Source organism: Dunckerocampus dactyliophorus, chromosome 20 (assembly GCF_027744805.1).
Source record: "Dunckerocampus dactyliophorus isolate RoL2022-P2 chromosome 20, RoL_Ddac_1.1, whole genome shotgun sequence".
NCBI classification, from domain to species: Eukaryota; Metazoa; Chordata; class Actinopteri; order Syngnathiformes; family Syngnathidae; genus Dunckerocampus; species Dunckerocampus dactyliophorus.
The window spans coordinates 18,159,938-18,180,000 of record NC_072838.1 but is presented as its reverse complement, the minus strand read 5'-3'; the positions used below and the strand labels follow the sequence as shown (position 1 = coordinate 18,180,000).

At 47.4% G+C, this 20,063-nt stretch overlaps 1 protein-coding gene across 1 annotated transcript in view; it reads right to left on the bottom strand.

Moving 5' to 3' along the window:
• The window catches only part of jarid2b (jumonji, AT rich interactive domain 2b), a 94,285-nt gene that overhangs the window by 7,017 nt on the left and 67,205 nt on the right, over positions 1–20,063 (bottom strand). The window contains 7 exon segments of the mRNA XM_054762859.1: positions 14–106; positions 170–714; positions 3,150–4,527; positions 7,616–7,768; positions 7,770–7,840; positions 8,348–8,554; positions 15,207–15,451. Coding sequence (XP_054618834.1) covers positions 14–106; positions 170–714; positions 3,150–4,527; positions 7,616–7,768; positions 7,770–7,840; positions 8,348–8,554; positions 15,207–15,451 — 2,692 coding nt within the window.

Below are 20,063 nucleotides of genomic sequence, written 5' to 3'. Positions count from 1 at the left end.
CGAGCTTGCTAACCTCCACCTCAGCAGCACTGGGCTCCTTGTTGAAGCACATGGTCATGGTGTTGCGTGCTATCCTGAAGAAGTTGGTCAGAGACACAGACTTCCCCTGCAACACAACACACAAGTTAAGTGTCTACATTGGTTTAGTAATCACGCATGTGCCATGTACCTTGTAAATACACTTGTGCTGTTCGCTGAGGACGCCATTGTTGTCCTTCTCCTCTTCCTCCCTGTCCTCTCTGCCGTGTTTTTCCTGAGCAAAGAGCCGGCGCCGGCCCGCTTTGACCTGAGCCTCCAGCTCCTTCAGATGTTGATACACTCCGTTGGTGCGGTGGTGACCCGCCGCCACCGTCCCCCCCCCGCCCACCACGCCGCCCACCAGCCCGTTCTTGGGCTCGTAGCGCGGCAACGCCAGCGCGCTGGGCGCCGTGGAGTCTGAGAGGCCCTCCAGAGGCCCTCGGCGCAACTCAAGCCGCCTCTTCTCCTGCAGCACCTCCGCCTGCAGCCGGAGGCGCTCCTCGGCACCTAGCGAGTCGTAGGAGAGGAGGTACTGCAGGTAGGCCTCCTGCAGCTTGGCCAGGCGGTCCTGCGCCGACTTGGGGATGCGGAGGAGGTCGGCCAGCTTGGTCCACTTCTTCAGGTCCATCACCTGCTGCATGCCGCCCATGTCGTTGATGAGCTGGAAAAAGCGCGCCAGGTCCACTTCACAACCACCTAGAAGAAGAGCAAAACATATGAATCTTCTTTTTTTCTTTTAAGAGGACGCTTTTAGGACAATTCCAGTTCAACCAACAGAAGCACAACTATTGCTTTTCACAAGTACAGGAAGATCTTTCAATTCAAAGTAATTGTCTAAAAGAATAGAATTATATATTTTATTTTTGTGTAATTCAATTCATTCATTTAATGGTCATTTTTATTATTTAAAAATGTTTTAAAAATCTATTTTACCCATTTATTGTAAATCAATTCATTATTTTAATGGTAATTATTTTAAAAATTGTTTTCTTTGTTTTTGAATTTTTTTTTTAACAAATCAATTTTAGCCAATCAGATGCCTGAAGAAAGTATTTTCTGAAAAAGGCACAAAAGAAGAGGAATTCTACACGTCAAGGATAATATTTGCAAGTTTCAGACTATAAAAGAAGTTGTCTCAAGTATGGAATGAAGTGCTGTTACACAGATGCAAAGCCAAAGTGCATCTAAAAGATGTCCGCTTTTAGAAATACCTGCATGGTAAACCACACACGTTTGAAAAAAGTCCACGTTCTGGTGGACGAGGCCTGAGATGGGAACGTGCCAACCAAATCGGCTGCTCTTTTAGCTTTAACAAAGTGTCTCCCCTTCCAGCCAATTGATCTTTGACCTGTGGAAGTCATCTCAGCTGCAGTAAAAATGCCTTTTAATGCAGAGCTGATGTGCTGGGAAGTCATTTGGAACGAGAACATCCTCGCCTGGCCGTGTCGCTTCGGGTCAGCTGCTGCCCAAAGTCTCTGGCTAACGGCCACGTGTGGAAGCAGTCACACGCACACACGGGTGAATAAAGCGTGGAAATAAAAGTGTAAATTAAAAAACAGCAACAAGCGCGCTGACATAAAGATGCTGTTTTTATGTCCACAAAACACAACAGTAGCACTTGGTCCTGAGCCGCCGCTTGTTAAAGCCTCATAAAGCGGCAACATGATGGCGACAAATGCAAAGTGACAGGCCAATCTGGGGGAAATATTGTTGTGGTGGTCTATCGAGGGGGGGCGGGGGGGGGGGGGGGGGGGGGGGGGGCGCGTGCCAGCTAGTTTGCTATTGTTATTGTCGGCTATAAAAAGGCTGGGAGATAAAAAATTGGATGAAGAGCTCCGCTGATAGCGATACAGACCGCAAAGGGAAGCCAGCACAGCCTCGCCAAAACATAGTAAATACTGCACGCTTTTATTGGATCCACTCCGCTTTGTGACCGCCTGGGGCCGCGGGGGCGGCGGCACGCAACAAACAACTGGCTGGTTTGATGCCCAGATTGAACTAAAGGGAGTTCGTAGATAACCGTGGAAGTCCCACCGCCAGTGTTGACATGTGGACTGGATCATGCATGGTAGTCGACAACCACAATGAATCCCAGCAGGCATCGCTAGCAACGTAATAGGCGGGTGAGGACTTTGGAGCACATGGTGGTTTTTCTGCATATTTTCCAACTCCAAGCTGTATGAACATGAAAACTTGCAGGATTAAACTAGAGACTTTTTTTTTTCAAACTGATATCAATAACTTACACTGCTATCGTACTGATAACCTTTATATTGAAGTTTTTTTTGTGCACAAATGCAGGTAAAAAGGACTGGAACAAATTAGGATTTGTTGATTAGTCCTAATAAAACATGATGACATCACTACCACCACAGCACGACTAGCAGGAGAACCAGAGGACAGATGGGGAGGGAGCCACCTGCTGTGGCCCAGCAAGGTGCACTGTATTCAGGCACACGCTCCGAGCAGTGGCGGAGACAGAAATGTTTCATTGGGGTGGCCAAGGTGGGGCCATTACTCACACAGGGGTGGCAATAAGTTGATACCTGAAATGTCTAGCTGGCCCGCAGGTTGGCCGGAGAGGGCACCACTGGCTCCGAGCAGCCGGTGTGACGCCACGGAGGTCTCTGGCAAGCCTTTTGCATTTTTCAAATGCCGCGGTGCCGGGCTTCAGGTGGCTGATGAGGTTTTTAGTGTGCTTGGTGGGGTTATTTCCCCCTCATTGCAGAGAACTCGGTACGACGTCCTTCCCCAGTTTGTTTACAGGTGAGCTCAGGGCAAGTTAGGACATGCCGCTAACGAAGGCAGAGAAAAAGGGAGCGCTTGATTTGCTCACCAGTCCAGTACAGGTAATCTCGCCTCATTGGAGCATTTGTTGAAATGATGAGTTACCTGCGCTATTTTTAATGTTATGACGTTTATTGGTATGACGTCACAATGCTCTCATATCGGTCCTGTAATTATCAAGCACCCCCAATTTAAAACTTATCTCCTGTGTTTGTGACAGGCGTGGAAAAATGACCAACTGTAAAAAAGTCATGCAGTACTCCTGAAGTTGATGTTACAACAGCACCCACCACGTGTGTGTGTGTGTGTGTGTGTGTGTGTGTGTGTGTGTGTGTGTGTCTCACCAATGACAGGCGTGTCGTCCATGGTAATGCCCTGAGATTTGAGGTGTTTTCGGATGCAGGCCAGCCGCTGCACATTGGGCCCCCAGCGCCGCCCCAGCATGTGGACCCTCTGTACAGTCGTGACAAAGCGCATCTCCTCGCTCAGCTTGCACTCGGGCCGCCAGTCGGCCGGCGGCACAACGCGGCACATGCCGGCGGCCTCGGCCTGTTCCCGCACAGCGTCCAAGTACACCAGCGGGTCCTGGAACTCGCGCGGCGCCGGCAGGAAGACGGGCACCTCCCCCAGCGCCGCCCAGCCATCGGGCCTGCTCCGCTGGCGCTCCCATTCCTTCTCCTGCTCGCGCTCCTTCTGCCGCGCCAGCTCCTTCTCGCGCTCCCACTCCTTGTCGCGGTCGGCCGGCCGAGGCGCCGCCGGCCTGAGCTGTCCCGAGTTGCTGGCGAGCGGGGAGGCGGAGCTTTGCCGGGGGTCTGAGGTAGTGCTGGAGCGACTGGGGCTGTGGGAGTGATTGTGGCCTGACGACGGCGAGGAAGAGGCGGCGCTGCGGCCGTGAGACCTGCTCAGTTGCTGCTGTGCTTGGCGGATCAACATCAGCTTGCCGGCCGACGCCCGCTTGGGCCGCTGGTTGACCGACTCAACGGCGGTGGCTGCTGGTGTAGAAGATTGTTGAGGGAGGGGCGTTGGGGACGGGAGCACTGGGGGAGTCGTTTTGGGAGGAGGGGGCAGTTGGGAAACATGTCCGTTAGAAAGTGGAGTGGGGGCGGTGGCGGTCTGCATGGGGGCGGCCACCTTCTTACTGCTGCGGGTCTCCAGGGGCGTGGCCTGAAGCTTGGCCTTCTTGGGCTCTGCGGTTTTGGCCTTCTGCTCCCCGACTGGGTGGAGCGCCACCTCCAGGCGCCGCTTGGAGTTACGCAGCCCCTCCCGCCCTTGGAAGTCGCCCTGGCCCTGCGGGCATTGTCTGTGGCAGTCTTCCTTGGCCGGGGTGTTGTGCCGCTGGCCGTTTAGCCTCCTGTTGAGGCAGGCGCCCCTGTGCAGCCTGTTGGATGATAGTAGCACCTGTTTGCGTGTTTTTGCATTGCTGTGGTAGGCTGATGACGCCGCTGCTTTTCCTGAGTGGGCCAGTCCGTTGCTGGCTGCTGGCTGGCTGTGCTGATTGTGATTGTTTGCAGACGAGGCGCTCGTGTGTTTGCTGCTGCTGCTGAGTTTGGTTTTCTTGCCCAGTTCTCTCTGCTTGGCTTTGGTGTAGGTCACGTGGCCCTTGGACACGGAGGCTGTGTACTTCTTCACAGTTTTGGACGGCAGGCGGAAGTCGCGGCCCCTCTTGGTGCCGTTGGCAGCTTGCATGGCGCTCAGCCGAGTCAGCCCGTTCACTCTGGAGACCTGACGTGCCGCGCACAAGAGGACAAATGCAATAATGACTCTTACATATGAAAACACAGTGGAAAGAAAAAAAGAAAAAAGGATGACACCAAGGCTGGGAGCGTCCCACAACAGGCGTGAGGACGGGGGTGTGGATGGAGTTATCAATCACCAGCGAGGGCGCCACAAGAGGGGACCCGACAGCCGCCCATTGACGGGTTTCTATTTGAAGGGCTCTTGTGTCACACGTGTACTGATATACGTGTGTGTGTGTGATGTAGTGTGTGTGTGTGTGTGATGTAGTGTGTGTGTGTGTGTGATGCAGTGTGTTCGTGTGTGATGTAGTGTGTGTGTGTGTGTGTGTGTGTGTGTGTGTGTGTGTGTGTGTGTGTGTGTGTGTGTGTGATGTAGTGTGTGTTCGTGTGTGATGTAGTGTGTGTGTGTGCGCGTGTGTGATGCAGGAGGGGGCTGACACACAGAGCAGGCCATTAAAAGATAAGGGAGGTGGGGGGACTGAAACCTGACCCTGCCTCCGTCAATCACACAATGGACAAACACGGGGGGGGGGGGAGCTGAGAAATCAGTTTCCTTGCAGCTTCCACTCCAATTTTCACTCAAAGATGAATAATGGAGATTGGAACTGATAAAGAGGTGTCTTAATACTTTTGTCCACAGCTAATGGTGTCGTAAGCACGTGCTGCCACAAGGGGGCGCCGTACCACCAGCTGTCATGTAGGTGGTTCATTATTTATTTGTTCCTGTGGGAAGGATGGAAGCCAGATGAGGAAATAGAGAGAGAGAGGATTTGTTGAGCAAGAAAAAGAAGAAGGGAGCAAGGGAGGAGGCGGAGGGTGCTGGGGGGAGGGTCCTGATGACGTCATGTGTTGCCATCGCCCAGCTGACGCCTGGCAGGAACAACATGCAGTGCAGCACAGAACCGATGAAGAGATTTAACCCTTGCAACGTCCACCGATGTGCGTCAGCAGGTTTCCTCTACTTTACTTTACTGTCCCGTCTGCAGTGCTGAGCTGCTTACACCTTCTCATGCGTACTCCCTCCTTTAGCACCTGTACGGGAGAGCAGCGTGCCAACTTTGGCGATTCAAGCACATTCTTTAACTGAACACTGCCTGAGGGGCGGAGCATAGGACAAGGAAGACGCCGTTTGCTGCCATTTTGGTGCAGATCTGGACAAATGTGCTGATTAAAGACTTTGGACATTGTTCTTATTCCTGACTTTCTGCAGGTACTGTATGCATGTTGTTTATTCATGTATCATTTACTAGACATTGAAGGCAAGCTTTCTTTTAAAGCCCAATGTCACAACGGCAATGCGTTTTAAAAATAAAAATATTTTGTACTCAACATTTCTTTAATTGGGCATTTTTATTATTTATTGTATTTATTATTTGTGGACAAATATTTTTAAACTGTATATATTAAAATAAAATATCTATTAATATATATAGTACAAATACATATACTGTTTATGTATGTGTGTATATATATATACACACACACACACAATTCTGTGAACTCAAAGCATTATTATTATTATTTTTTTGCAAACAAGCATAATCTCAACTTTGGGGGTGTAGAAAGGCTCCATCCTACATAAAACAGGCGGCGTGCATCTACGAAGGTGTGGGGCCGGTAAAGGCCTTGGAGGAGGTCTATGCTCTACTAAAGTCTTTGAAGTTTAGTGACAAACGGGGAAAATTCTATTCAATTCCTCCATGTTCATGTCAAGCTATGTCGCCCTCTGCTGTCCACACGGGGAGGTGCAGTGGCAGCAGCTATGTGGAAAGGTCACTGCATGCTGGTGTGTGCGGTATTATTTCTTGCTTGGATGCAAACATATAACAGAGAGGAAAAAAGCCACAAGCATACAAGCCTCCATTAGATTGGCTGGAATTAAATTACGATAATCTTGGTTTTATGTCTACTTCCTGCCCGCTTAACCTTTTGCACAGCCTGGCTTTGTGGGTCCTCTAGAAGAACAGCACAAATCCTCGCACTTGTCTGGAAGCAGGAGAATCACCAGCTTGTCTTGGCGGAGCTCATTAAGACTCATTGCAACTTTCTGTAGGACAATCGCAAGCTCTTGAAAAGACTACGAGCACGGCGAGCGCTCTCTACGTGGCTGCAAAAGACAACACAGGACAGTCTTTGGAGCGGACGAAGCTTTTCATTTGCCGCTGCTCAAGTGAAGTATGAAGCACAGGACGAGTGGAAGCGGGAACTCGTCGCCGTCGTGGCACTAAATATAGCAGCAGTTACACGGCGGCCAAAAAACACCATCATTACTCTTGCAGGCACAACGGCAGGCGAGGAGATAAGCAGATGGGGACAGCAGGGAAGTCCAAGAGAGGAGAAAGAACAAGAAATGAGGGCGTCGCTTTGATGATTTGGGACGTACAAGATTTGTACCACGCTCAAGTTTAGCTCCACCTTTCAGCTGAACCGTCCGATCAAAAGCACGGATTTCCACATTTTATCATCATTTTTTCACATTTTCAGTCAAAAAATGACATGAAAATTTGGAGATACATGCTTTTCAAATGGACAGCAATAATGTTTTCATCTTTCCTTCAGCAGTGAACCACCATGTATTGTATCTCCAAGCCGGCTAGTTTGGGTTTTTGCAGCTAAACATGACAATGCTTTTCACTTGACTTCTTTTACATTTTTAAATAATGTTTGAATAAAAATACCAAATTTGGAGATACATGAGTTTTTTTTTTAAATGACTGCAATCTAAATGAAAAGCATGTTTATCAAAATGCAGCATGCATTTGTTCCTTTTACAAAAAATAACAATAATAATAATGGACACATGCTTTTTTTTGTATATAATCTAGATTATCTAATAAAATAATAATAATAATAATAATAATAATAATAATATATAAATATGATATAAAATAATGATAAAAATAATACCATTTATAAAATCTAATAAAAATATAATTTAAAAAAAAATATTTTGTCATATGTTACGTTTAGAACTTGCGTTTATGAGGGAGTGCAACACAACGAATAAGAGATTGTTATCTGGACCCTGGAAGAACAAGTGTTGGTTATGATACCACATTGCCGCACGATCTCACCTGCTTGCGTAGCTCCTCAGCCGCTCTTCTCGTCGACAGCCCGTTGGTGGCGTCGCGAGCGCTGGCCATGGCCTGCAGCATCCTCACGTGCTCCCTCGCCTCCGCACGCTCGCTGCGCTCCCTCAGGAGGGGCGACGGAGGTGGAGGAGGCGGGTGGCGGCGGCGGTGGCGGCGCCTTGGGCCTCGGGCTCTCTCTCGTTGACGCTTTGCCGTGGTTGTTGAAGACTGCATGGAGCGGAGAGACCACAACATTAGGTACACCCTGCACAATCTGAGGTGTGATGTTAGCAATCTGTTCATTGTCTTGTAGCCTGCAGTACTGCATCGCACGGCGAGCTGTTTCTAATATTTTGACCATTTATCTTGGGATGCATGCTATAGCTTTTGGGGTTGCCTATGTGGACGCACGTCACCCAAACACAAACATAACAAAATAGGTTAATAGAATTTGTTGTTTTGCCTTCCATTCCCAGCAAATAATACACCAATAAATAATGACTCCATTCAGAGTGACAAGTTATGTCTTGCCAAGACTCCGCACCTTTATCCAGATCTGCACCAACATGTGACGTGTCAAGTTCAAAAATAGCTCATAAATGTGCTAGCACTTTTCTTAGACAAAAAAGTCTCAAAGTAGGCGCTAAATGCCAGCGGTTGCCCTATTCCTTCAATGCATGACCCAAACAAGCTAGCTGTGCTCTTATAGCGAGCGCGACCAAGTGTGTTCCGTACCGTGGCCGTTGAGCCGCGTGGGAGGCTTCCCCTTGCGTGGGGTGGAGTGACACGAGGAGGAAGAGGCGAAAGCTTGCGAAGAAGCGCCATGCGGGTGAACGCCACTGCCGCCGCTCCTCACCACCTCCTCCTCTTCCTCCCCCAGGTCCTCCTCCTCCTCCTGAGAGCTGCCGAAGTAGGCCATGTTGTTGGGCAGGGCGGGCGAACCTGGAAGCAACAGAGGAGGACCAGTTTAATGTGGAGACATGAAGCCATGAACGCAGCAAACGCAGCTGATCCACCAGCAACACGTGTTCTGTGAGAGCGCTTAAGCGGGGGGGGGGGGCAGCTTGTGAATGATGATGATGATGATGATGTGCTGTGTTGTCTGTTATCTTCCCAGCTGAAGGGCTTAAAGTCGCCGCTGCACACATGGCGCTGCTTTTTGTTTCGTTCACATGCGCCGGGCGCCGCCGCCGGAGAAATCGCGAGACACTTTGGAAAAAACAAAACCAGGCTGTCGTCATGTGAGAATTGATGCTTTGCTTGCGAAGAGTTGCTTCTTTTTCACAAACACTTTTAAAGGCCTGTGCAGGCACACCACTTGCTGTACAGCAGGGGTGTCCAAACTGCGGCCCGGGGGCCATTTGAAGCCAGCAGCTTGTTTTTTATCCTAAAAAATGTGGGGTGTCATGAGAAAAGACGGTACGCGAGATTAGGCCTATGGGATCGAGATGAGACGAGATTTTAACATTACTTTAAGAAAAGTACAATGGAAAAAGATTTGAAAAATAAAACAATATATTGCAATCTACTCATTTCATTTCTACTACGTTACACTCTGTGTGCAGGCTAGCAAAGACACTATGACTGACAAAGGGGCTCACTCCGTTCATGCTGCTGTTCTACAGAGCAAACGTGGCAAGGCGCTGAAAGCGATGCACAGAGTGACGCCTCTTCCATGCATGCACATGCCAATATATTGAGGCCGGCAAAATGATTGAGTTCATTTTCATTTATCGTGTGACCGATGACATCAACTTCCTTGCCCCATCCAGCTGAAAAAAGGACAGGGAGATTTGGCAGGACCAAGACGTCAGACAAACCACAGAAATCTCTCAATGTTAGCCATTTTCTGAGCATTTACTGCGCACTCCCAACCGTCTATGATGGCTTTGTCGCCATTTTGGAAAGAAAATGTCAACATTTTTCAATTTCCGCTGCTTTCTGTGTCATGATGGCATTCGCTGAGAGGACTGTGTGCTCGCTGTCTGGTGGAGCACAAGCCTACAGTATGTACTATTACCTCATAAAAAGGTCATAAAGCCCAAACGTGCCTTATTATTAGGCCTTAATATGTTTCCCCTCGTAAATCAGGCAGGGCGCACACGCACGCACGCAGCAAAAACAAAGCGTGGCTTGTAGTGGGCAGGTTTTAACACTATTAGACAGTACATTACACACACATTTAGAGCACAGGCGCGTGTATTTTGCTTTACTTGCACGGTAAATCACACTTTGTTTGGATTGACTTATTCTCTAGCATGGATGTGTTTTTGCTCCATTGTACAAATAGTGAGGTCATTTTGCACAATGTAGGATTTCATTATGATTTACGTCTTCAGCTACCGGGGATTTAATTGGCCTTTTATGGGCGACGCTGACTTTATGGGCATTAATGCAAAGCCTACTTAAGCATGATTAGAAGACCATTACAATATTGAACAAAAGTCTTGGCTTGGATGCGTCTATAAGCTGTAAGAGAGCACTTCAGTCACAGAATTAACCTAGAAAGTGACTTGTTTTAGGAATTGAATACATTATTAAGTAACTTGATTGAAGAGGATATTTTTTACAAATTGGCTGCATCACCTAAAAAAAACACAAAGAAACTAAATCCTTGCACTTTTACCCCTCATCCACAATCCTCACGTGAGACTTGAACATGCATGTATTTCATGTTCTAAAGATACAAAAACAGCTAAAAAGAGGGAGTTAAGAATGCACGTAATGGCATGCACCTATTCCGTCCATAAAGCCTTCTGCAAATACCTCCAAAAAGCATCAACAGGGCTCCATTTCCATAATGTCAGCTGCATATTAACCATATTGTTATTATTATTCTTATCATCATTGTTACGCCCAAGAACTACGTTACTGGTGTAGTGACACCTCGCCACGCCACAACAGCTAGCTGCTCTGCTGTGTTTTTGTTTTTGATGCTAGGTGTAGCGTTCCTTTCCATGTTGCTACGTGACATCAATGCACCCAGGAAGGACGTATTCCATGTTATCATGAATGTAGCCGTTACTTCATGCTCACAGCATGGATAGAACACCACTCAACCTTGTTGGGGGTGTTTTAGTAGCAGGCTTGGTAGGCGGAATAGGTGCGCCTTTACGTGCATTAATGAGCTGCCTCTTTTGAGCTGTTTTTATATCTTTAGAACACACAGAAAAGAGAAGGATGTGCGTTCACATCCAGGATTGTGGATGATGGGCAAAATGTTAAAAAAGTGCACTTTTCCTTTAAAATAATAAAATAAATGCTGTTTTGTCTTGCTTGTCACACAGCAGCCATGCCACTTCCTAATTATCTCCTCAGGGAGTGGAGTAGAAACCAGAAAAAGCAAAGAGCGTGTGCACGAGCAGCACATTATCGACGTTCTACCTGCTTTTTGCAAGGAGGGGAAGAAAGGAGGCATTCTGTTCAACAACGCTGCAACGTGTCGTGGATGCAACGCACAGGCGTTCATACGTTTATCTTTGTGACGAAGCACAGGCGCCATCTTGGACGCATCAAACAGCAGAGCACACACTAGCTAGCTGCTCCAATCAGCCTCTAATGATTTGCTTCATTAGCTAAATGGATGTCACTTAGTGCGCTGAACTGAGGTCAGCACGCCAATGCCTACCAGACCACAGGCGCAGATGGGGGGTGGGGGGCTGGAGTGGACGGCGGAGGAAAGACATCCCTCTAGATTGGGTAAAAACTAGAACAACATGAATCCATCAGCGTGCAGAAAGAACAGACAGGAACGCTGCTAAGACCTTCACTATGATCTCCCGCCGTCCAGTCCCCCAATTACACCGCCTTTCATCCCCGCCACGGACAACTCATAATTAGTCCTGAAAGAGTCTATTAGGGTTGTCATCTCTAACGAGACTCTTGGGTCCGTGTGTGTGTGTGTGTGTGTGTGTGGGGGGGGGGGGGGGGGGGGGGACATAATTACAAAGCTTTCATTTTCTGGCTAGCCCTTCCTTTTGTCCTCTTAACTGGAAGAGAAACACTGAAGATGATTCAAATCGTCCATCACCTGGTGGGCTTTCCGCCACGACACGACGACTTTGAACAAAACGGGACACGCAGGCAGTGGCAACTTAAAGCGGAGGCGCTGAAGTCGGATGAAATGCATCCAAACGAGACGGATTGGTTGGTGTATCGTAGGCAGGAAGCTTTCCATACTGTCAAACAGGAAGTAACGGTGTTCAATTTAGGGTGACCGTAAATCGGGGGTGTCCAAAGTGCGGCCCGAGGGGCACACACACACACACACACACAAAAAAAAGCAAGAAAAGAGCAGTAATTAAATAGTTGAAATATTAGTACAATAGTTAAATACTAGGAGTGCCAAGATCTAGGAAAACACCACACGCATACTCATGGCAATATATTGAGGCAGGCAAAATGATCAACTTCATTTTCATTTATCGTGTGATGAATTTATTCATTATCAAGACAAGTTTTTTTTCTGAAAAAGAAATCTTATCATGTTGATGTGACACCCTTAGCAGCTTCTGCAAAAAATAAAACAAAACTACTAAACTCGGAGGCTTGTCCATTTCTGTCCTAAAGCTACACTCCAGTGAGTGAGGCCTCAGCAGCGTATACTAATGCAACAGCAATACTAGTAGATGCTAACATCTTGAACCGATTAAAGGACAAACCACAGAATTGAACAAAATGACGGTCCAAGATTTCACAGCGGCTGCACGGACTGCATAACTTCTTTTTGCATTGACATGACAAATAAGTGAGCTAAAATGTGACATTAAACAACGCCTGCACAGCAGCGCCATCTGGACGTTTAAGTGCGGGGACACAAAATGTGACGACATTTAGTTGGATGTCAACACTTTCATGGCTTTGACTTTGGAATCCGTGTGGAAAGAAGCAGTTTTGTGGCTTGAATAAAACACCAATCAAGCCATTAGGAGAGAAAAGTACTTTGCATCGGGGGGGGGGAGGGATTCATCTGTCACAGGGAGCTGTCAGCCTTGAGCACGTTGAGTATTCCCTGGGGAGGACGGACGGGCTTCTAGTTGAGCGAGATCAAACAACATGCAACAAAGAGTGTAAAAATAGCGAGGTAGTCGTCACACGCTTTGGTTCAGTGGGTCACAGCTGGCAGGTTTACGCGAGACGGGCATGAAAACGCGGCCTGCTTGAACCTGAGGCGCAATAAAGGTAGTCTTACGTAAGCTGTGTGGTTTCCAGGAGTGTGTGTGCATATCGTTACTGATTGACTTCCTCGTCTGTTCTTATCTTGTCAATAAAGATGAGAACAAATAACGCAGCATGCGCTACTTCATTGCAGCCAGCCTTCAAAGGGTTTGTTCCCTTAAATAATCACATATTTGGGTCTGCTCCTTCCTGTCGCCCCCTAGTGGCAGACAGCAGTGCTGCTTCCGAGCAGGAGCAGACTGTCTGGCCAGCCGCCAAATGGCTTTCTCCATGGATATAAACAGGCCGGAGCACACATAAACACCCTCTTCTGAGAACAACACGGGGCAAGGACTCCAGCTTGTGCACACGGAAAGGTGGGGCCTCGGCGGTGTGGGCGCCATCCGACACAGGAGGACTTACTTCTTGGCCCGGTTACTCCCGTGTTGCATCACAATAAAACTCTCACTGCCTGGAGGAATTAACTTTTCTACAGGTGCAACAACAAAAACAACAGCTGGTTCGTTACTGGCACAAAAATAATCCCAGAAGGACGGAGTCGGCCCAATCCGAGTGGCGGAAAACAGTTTCTCATTGCTTTGGAGCTTTTATGTGCGTCTGAGCGTCTTTATGTCGCTGTCGGGGAGAGCCTTGCGTGGCAGCTTTTGTTGTGCGCTGGTGGATGTGTAACGTTTACCAGATAAGATCAGCAAACACAGCAGTGTGTGATTAAGGGGGTGTATGTTGACACAATCTGATCGTTTGACCCGGACACATCCCCCGCCCAAAAAGATCGACAAGGCTGGCGTTCCGCTGTCTGAACGCTGCTAAGTGCCGCCGTAATAACCCCAAAACAAGCCCAATCATCTCATTTCAGAGAGAAAATAAGGCAAGGTGTCGGATTTCCATGAGATGGAGGTCCCGTCACTTTGGGGGGTGGAGCCCCGTTGTGCCGTGGTCATATCACCAGGAGGAGGGGGCTCAGTTGATATCAAAGCTTCTCTTTGAAAAGATTAACCACATACAAGCTCAAGGGCTTTGCTGACATTCTCCTGCGCCCCCCCTTCCTCTCACGCTGAAGGGGTGTGGGGGTGTCCATGCACATGAGCACCTCAACAGCATAGACACACATAAAGCTCAGTCTATAAATGGCCATGAAACAGGAGCAGAGTGGAAAGATAGTTAGCTTAGCCAGCTAAAATTAGCATCAACCTTGTGGACAAACCATCATGTGGGCATTTGTGGCGCCCCCTGTGGGCTGTGGAGGAAATGCTTTGCAAGACATGCTGGCATCCATGCAATACAGATGGGACAATAAAGTTTTAGTAGGGATGCTCCCATCAGGGTTTGTGCTGCCCATTCCGATACCTATCATCCATGATTGCGATCAGCTGATACCGATACCGATCACATGGATTAAATGATGATCCACCGTTAGACAATTCCATGGGCGCCTGGCAAATAGTAACTGTTGAAAAACTAACAAATGCATAAATCGTCACGACTCCAGCTCCAAAAAGAGTACAATGAAGGTTAAAACTAAAATTTTGCTCCATCCTCACCACACGAGTAACAACATTCAAAGTGCCACCTCGCTCTGCTTTGCGCATCACAATAACTGCGAGCTAATAGGAAGCAGACCTTTCTTCCAAGCCACTTCATTGTGGATGGGGGCGTTTCATAGGAGGAGGCTGAGCGCCATCATCTGCTAAAAGGGGATGCAATCACGATAGCGAAGACGACGCCGCCTATCATCCAGCACCACAGGCTGTCGTCGCCCTCTGGTGGCCCACTGCAGGGAATGCAGCTTTAAGGCTCACCCTGCAGGGTGCCCCGTTGTTACGCCACTGTGGTTTTCAAGGCTCAAAGGTGTTGTGGTGTGACTACGCCGCAGTCACGTGCCACAAATGGTCCCCGGGCCACACTTTGGACACCCATGGTTTGTCGGGAAGTTGTGCCTAAGCCATCTGAATTCTGCCTAGCAACAAGCGGCTGAACAAACAAAAATCTCAAACTGTGGAAAGACACCATCTAGTGGGGGTCTCATAAAACAATGGCACTTGCTCTATTAAAAGGGGACAGATACTGGATGAATTCATAAGACAGTTAAAGCCCCGGTCACACCACCCGAACTAGGACAACGCCCGTGTTTTCTATTTTTTTTCCCCATTTTGTGCGCGGTTACGAGCGGTGATGATTTTTTTCGGGCGGTGTGACCGGGGCTTAAGATTGGATGGATTGTGTGGAAATGAAAAGGGAGTTGAGCCAACATGATGTCAACCAGTAGAGGCGATGCTGACTCAGCTGGTTTGCTGTGGCAGTAGCAACATATCAGATCTACAAGCAGCATTATTGCAGTCTATGCAACACCTGCACGGAAATAGGAGTTGAGAACATTCTAGCATACCATATGTAACAAATAAACACGCAGTTTTACCTCTGAGGCAGAGGAAGGTGAGGAAGTCCTCTGTCTTGGGTTTGCGTCGAGACAGGTCCTGGATAGAGGAGGACAAGGAGGAGGAGGCGACGAGCGACAAGAGGGAAGAGGAGGAGGGCAAGGTGGTCTGGCCAGCATTTGGGCCGCCGCCGCTGCAGCCGCTGGGTTCGGCCACCTTGATGGGGGTGGTGCTGGGCGAGTTGGGCTGCGACTGGGCGAACTTCCTCTGAGCCTGCAGCCGAGGTCTAGGAAGGAAAGAGGAGAAGGCAGAGAAGAGCGTCAATCGATACGTGTGGTTTAGTTACACTTGCACACGCCCAAGGCGGAAGACGAGCATGACGATGAAGAGTTGGGTTACTGGGTCGACCCTCCCTAAGGATCCTCCAGAGAGCGTGTCCAAGTGTCCTTGAGACAAAGGCGGTAATTGCTCCCGATTAGCTGCTTGGCACCTCTAGTATCATCTACTGTATGTGTCAGACGACACCAACACAGACTTCTACATAGCTAGAAAAGCACTAATGACTCCTGCTGTGATGAGGATGTACACTTATTTTGACATTACTTGTACTGTACAACTTAACGTCCCGTACAATGGACTTCCCCGCCCCTGGAATCAAGAGCCTCGATCATCTCGCTCACTTGTTTGCTCTACTTGCAAGAGAAGAGGCAATCACAGAGGACAGCTTCATGAAAAAAAACTGCTTTTTAATTTTTTGTTTTAAAAAGCAGGCTTCGCTACACATCTTCAAGTAAAGCCCAGAGTTCTGCCAACTATCTGTCAGTCAGCGACAGATGCGGGAGATGTAAGTTTGATTATTCTTCGGTAGGGGTGTCACAAGATCTCGTGTCACAAAATCTTGCGAGATTAAAACGTGACAGGATTTCTCATTCAGACAAAAATGTTCTCGCGGGCACCTGGCCTGCAAAGTAAGAAATACATGAATTCATTTTGCTGGCCTCCATATGTTGCCAGGTGCGTGTGTGTCTGTTTTCCTCATCTCCCGCATCCAAACAGGCAGAGAGAGGATTCACTCTGTGCATTGGTTTCACCACATTGGCGTGTTTGTTCCATGGAACAACAGCATGAACGGAGTGAGCCCGTTTGTCAGTCATACAGCCTCTTTGTCTCTGTGGGAGGAGGCGGGGCTGCTAGCATACACACAAAGAGTGTAGCCTCGTGAGGAGCAGAAATAAAAGAAATAAAAGAAGTAGCTTGCAATGTATTGCCATATTTTCTTTTTGTATTTTTCATTGTACTTTTCTTAAAAGTAATGTTAAAATCTCATCTTGTCTCATGACACCCCGACTGACCAGGCATGATGATGCTGTCAAAATGTGAGTAATGCTTGTCCTCCTGTCCCAATCCATGTCGTACATGATACATGGCATCTGTTACGTTGGACAAGTTTGTCTATATGTGCCCTGCCATTGGCTGGCCACCAGTCCAGGGTGTACCCCGCCTGGTGCCCGAAGTCAGCTGGGATAGGCTCCAGCATGCCCCGCTACCCTAATGAGGAGAAGCGGCATAGAAAATGGATAGATGGATGGGTGGATGGATGGATGGGTGGATGGGTGGATGGATGGATGGGTGGATGGATGGATGGGTATTTGGATGGGTGGATGGATGGATGAATGGATGGATGGATGGATGGGTGGATGGGTGGATGGGTATTTGGATGGATGGATGAATGGATGGTGGATGGATGGATGGATGGATGAATGGATGGATGGATGGGTGGGTGGATGGATGGGTGGATATTTGGATGGGTGGATGGATGGATGGGTGGGTGGATGGATGGATGGATGGATGGGTATTTGGATGGATGGGTGGATGGATGGATGGGTATTTGGATGGGTGGATGGATGGATGAATGGATGGGTGGATGGATGGGTGGATATTTGGATGGGTGGATGGATGGATGGTGGATGGATGGATGGATGTAACAAGAGGATAAAGTGCACAATAGTGCTTCTTGGAGAGACACACATTGTGTAAATTGATCATTGCAGCCACGACACGGACTTGACGATATCAACTTTTAGCCGTAACGGCGGAAGCAATGAGATCTATCTCTCGGCGTTATTCGCCAATTTGGCGCGGAGCATGCTGTGAAGCGCGAGGAGCGATGATGGGATTGTGTCTGGAAGACGCCCACGGTACATTTGGCGAGCTGAATAAGTGCAGAGCCCCCGATCAGACTTCAATCAGGGAACAGCTTGGTGTCAAATCCTGTCAATTTCCCCGCCGCGGCACGGGCCGGAGCTCAATACCGGAGACAATTCAGCGCACGTTGGAGAAAATGACACGAGGGCATGCAGTCGCACAAGCTCAGTTTATTTATTGTAATACAAAACATGCTAAAAAAATAAAAGTCTACAGGCTTAACTAATAGACTAATATTGTTTTAAACACATGACAGCCACAACATTAAGGACAGAAAAATTAGTGTTTTTCAGAAAATCAAGGAGATACAGGCTTATTGTTCCAAATGAAAACATTAAAAAGGATTTAAAAATAAACTGTGTATGACAAAATAAATGAAAACAACATATATTCAAATATACAAATCTATGAACCAAAACTTCACATTATTGACATGACTTTTTGAACCAACTTGTGTGTGCTCCGTTTTGCACACATGACGTTGAAAAAAAAGGCTGACTGTGGCAAAGCCAGCGATTAAGATGAAAGGGTCGTAAGGTAGTGGAGATAAGGCTGTCATGGGTTCTTTTTCGTAACAACACTGACATTTATAGCATTTTAACACCGTAAACACATGAATAGTCTGAAGCCAACATCAAACATCCTAACTATGTTGGTAAAAAAAAAAAAAACAAGCTGGGACAAAGTGGTGACACCAAATAAATGTGTGCAGCCAACAATGGGAGATTTAAAGGTTTACTGTGCAGAAAAAAACACTTCAATTATCAGCCAAATGGCCGCTCATAATTGGACACTAATTAACTGAGTGAACGCACATACATTAAAAACGTGCATTATCCACACTCAAGCCTGTCCCGCCGTGCTATAAAATTCAATTTTCCTGCAACTTAATATCCCTGTGGAGGCAGCAACACGATTCCTAAAGAGTGAGCGAAAGAGCAAAGCCTCTTTGGAGGGCTAAATCCAGCATAGTTGGGTTTTTTATTGGGGCAGCCTTAGATGAACAAGATCTGGTTTATCTGCTTAGAGGAACACGCTGCATGGCAACAAATAAAAGCACGACAGGGACATATGAGACGGTGAAGTCTTCATATGTGGATTCACTTCCATACACTATTGTGGGAGGGAGGTGTCTTAATAAAAAGCATATCTCTACTGATGGTGTGATAATCCGTCAAAAGATCCCCCACAAGCCCGGGAGTTGATAAATAAAACCTTAACACCCAAAGCTGTGTCATTATCTCTCTCAAGGTGGCAAAACCCAATCGCTGCGGCAGGAAATTAAAACAATTACAGCATCGTTTATTCAACAAATTCACGTCCCCCTCCCTTGCGATGACTAAACGTCCGTCAACGACACGTCTGCGTCTCTTGACTCGTACCAGATGAGGAAATGAAAAGACGCAAACAAGCGTGAAAGCCACACACGGCGCCATGAAGACGATTTCAACACCGTGGCGCATTTGGGATTCAACGCATCAACACGTGAACACACCAAGTAACGACACGGCTTTCCCACAGCACAGACACTGAAAAAGTGGGATTTTACGTGTTCTGATGAAAGAAAAGGAAAATAGAAAGGCTAGAAATAAATTAAAAATAAAATAGGGCAAAGTAGTGTACATATTCCATGTTATGATGAATGTGCCAGCGACTACATGCTCACAGCACGCATAGAAAACCACTCAACCTGGTTGGAGGTGTTTTAATAGCGGGCTTTCTAGGCAAAATGTGTGTGTTCCATTACGTGTATTCAATACCTGCCTCTTTTTACCTCTTTTTATATCTTTAGAATGCACAGAAAAGAGAAAGGCAAGTGTGTCCATGGCTCACACGGATTGCGGATGATGGGCAAAATTCCAAATGTTCCTTTAAAGAAGGCAAGTTTCACCAGTGATACACAGTATGCTCTCTGAAATGGACTTTCAGCGCTTTTCTACCTTTAAGGTACTCAAAGCGCTTTGGAAGTGTGAGCACATTTACCTACTGACGGCGCAGCATCAGGAGCACCTTGGGGTTCAGTATCGTGCCCAAGAACACTTCCACACGATCACGGGAGGACGGAGGATGGAACTTATCAACCACCTGAGCCATGCCGCTCAGGCAAAATATGTTTTTGTCTAAATTAAGATTATGATTTTATCATTCCTTTCCTATATCATTCCTTCAAATCATAAAGCCAATAGCAGGGGTGCAGCCAGGAATTCTGGGTCCCATAAAAAAAAAAATCATACTGAGGCCCCCCCTTTTATTTTTTTCATTTAATTTAATTCATTTTTGGGGGGTTCCAAACTTTGCCCCCTATATGGCGTCCCTGGCCAACAGCATTCATCATAACTAAATTGAAAAAATGACAGTTAATCCATGTGATCGGTATCAGGCGATCTCACTCATGGACGATCGGTGTCAGAATTAGCGGCATAAAACACTGATGGGAGCAACCCTAAATTAACCCATTCAATACCAAAGATGTATTTATACGTTGTTATAATTACCAACGCCCGATCCCAACAACATATTTATACGTCTTTTCCTAATGCATTAACATTTCACAGCACTTTTAAGCCATAAAACTGGCCACAAAGTGGCACAAGTGCATTTGATAGCTTGGCAGGGATCATTTCAATAAAGAATCACACGTGACATGAAGGAGGAAGTGAGAGAGCATGGAGGAGTGTGCTGTGCAGAAGGTT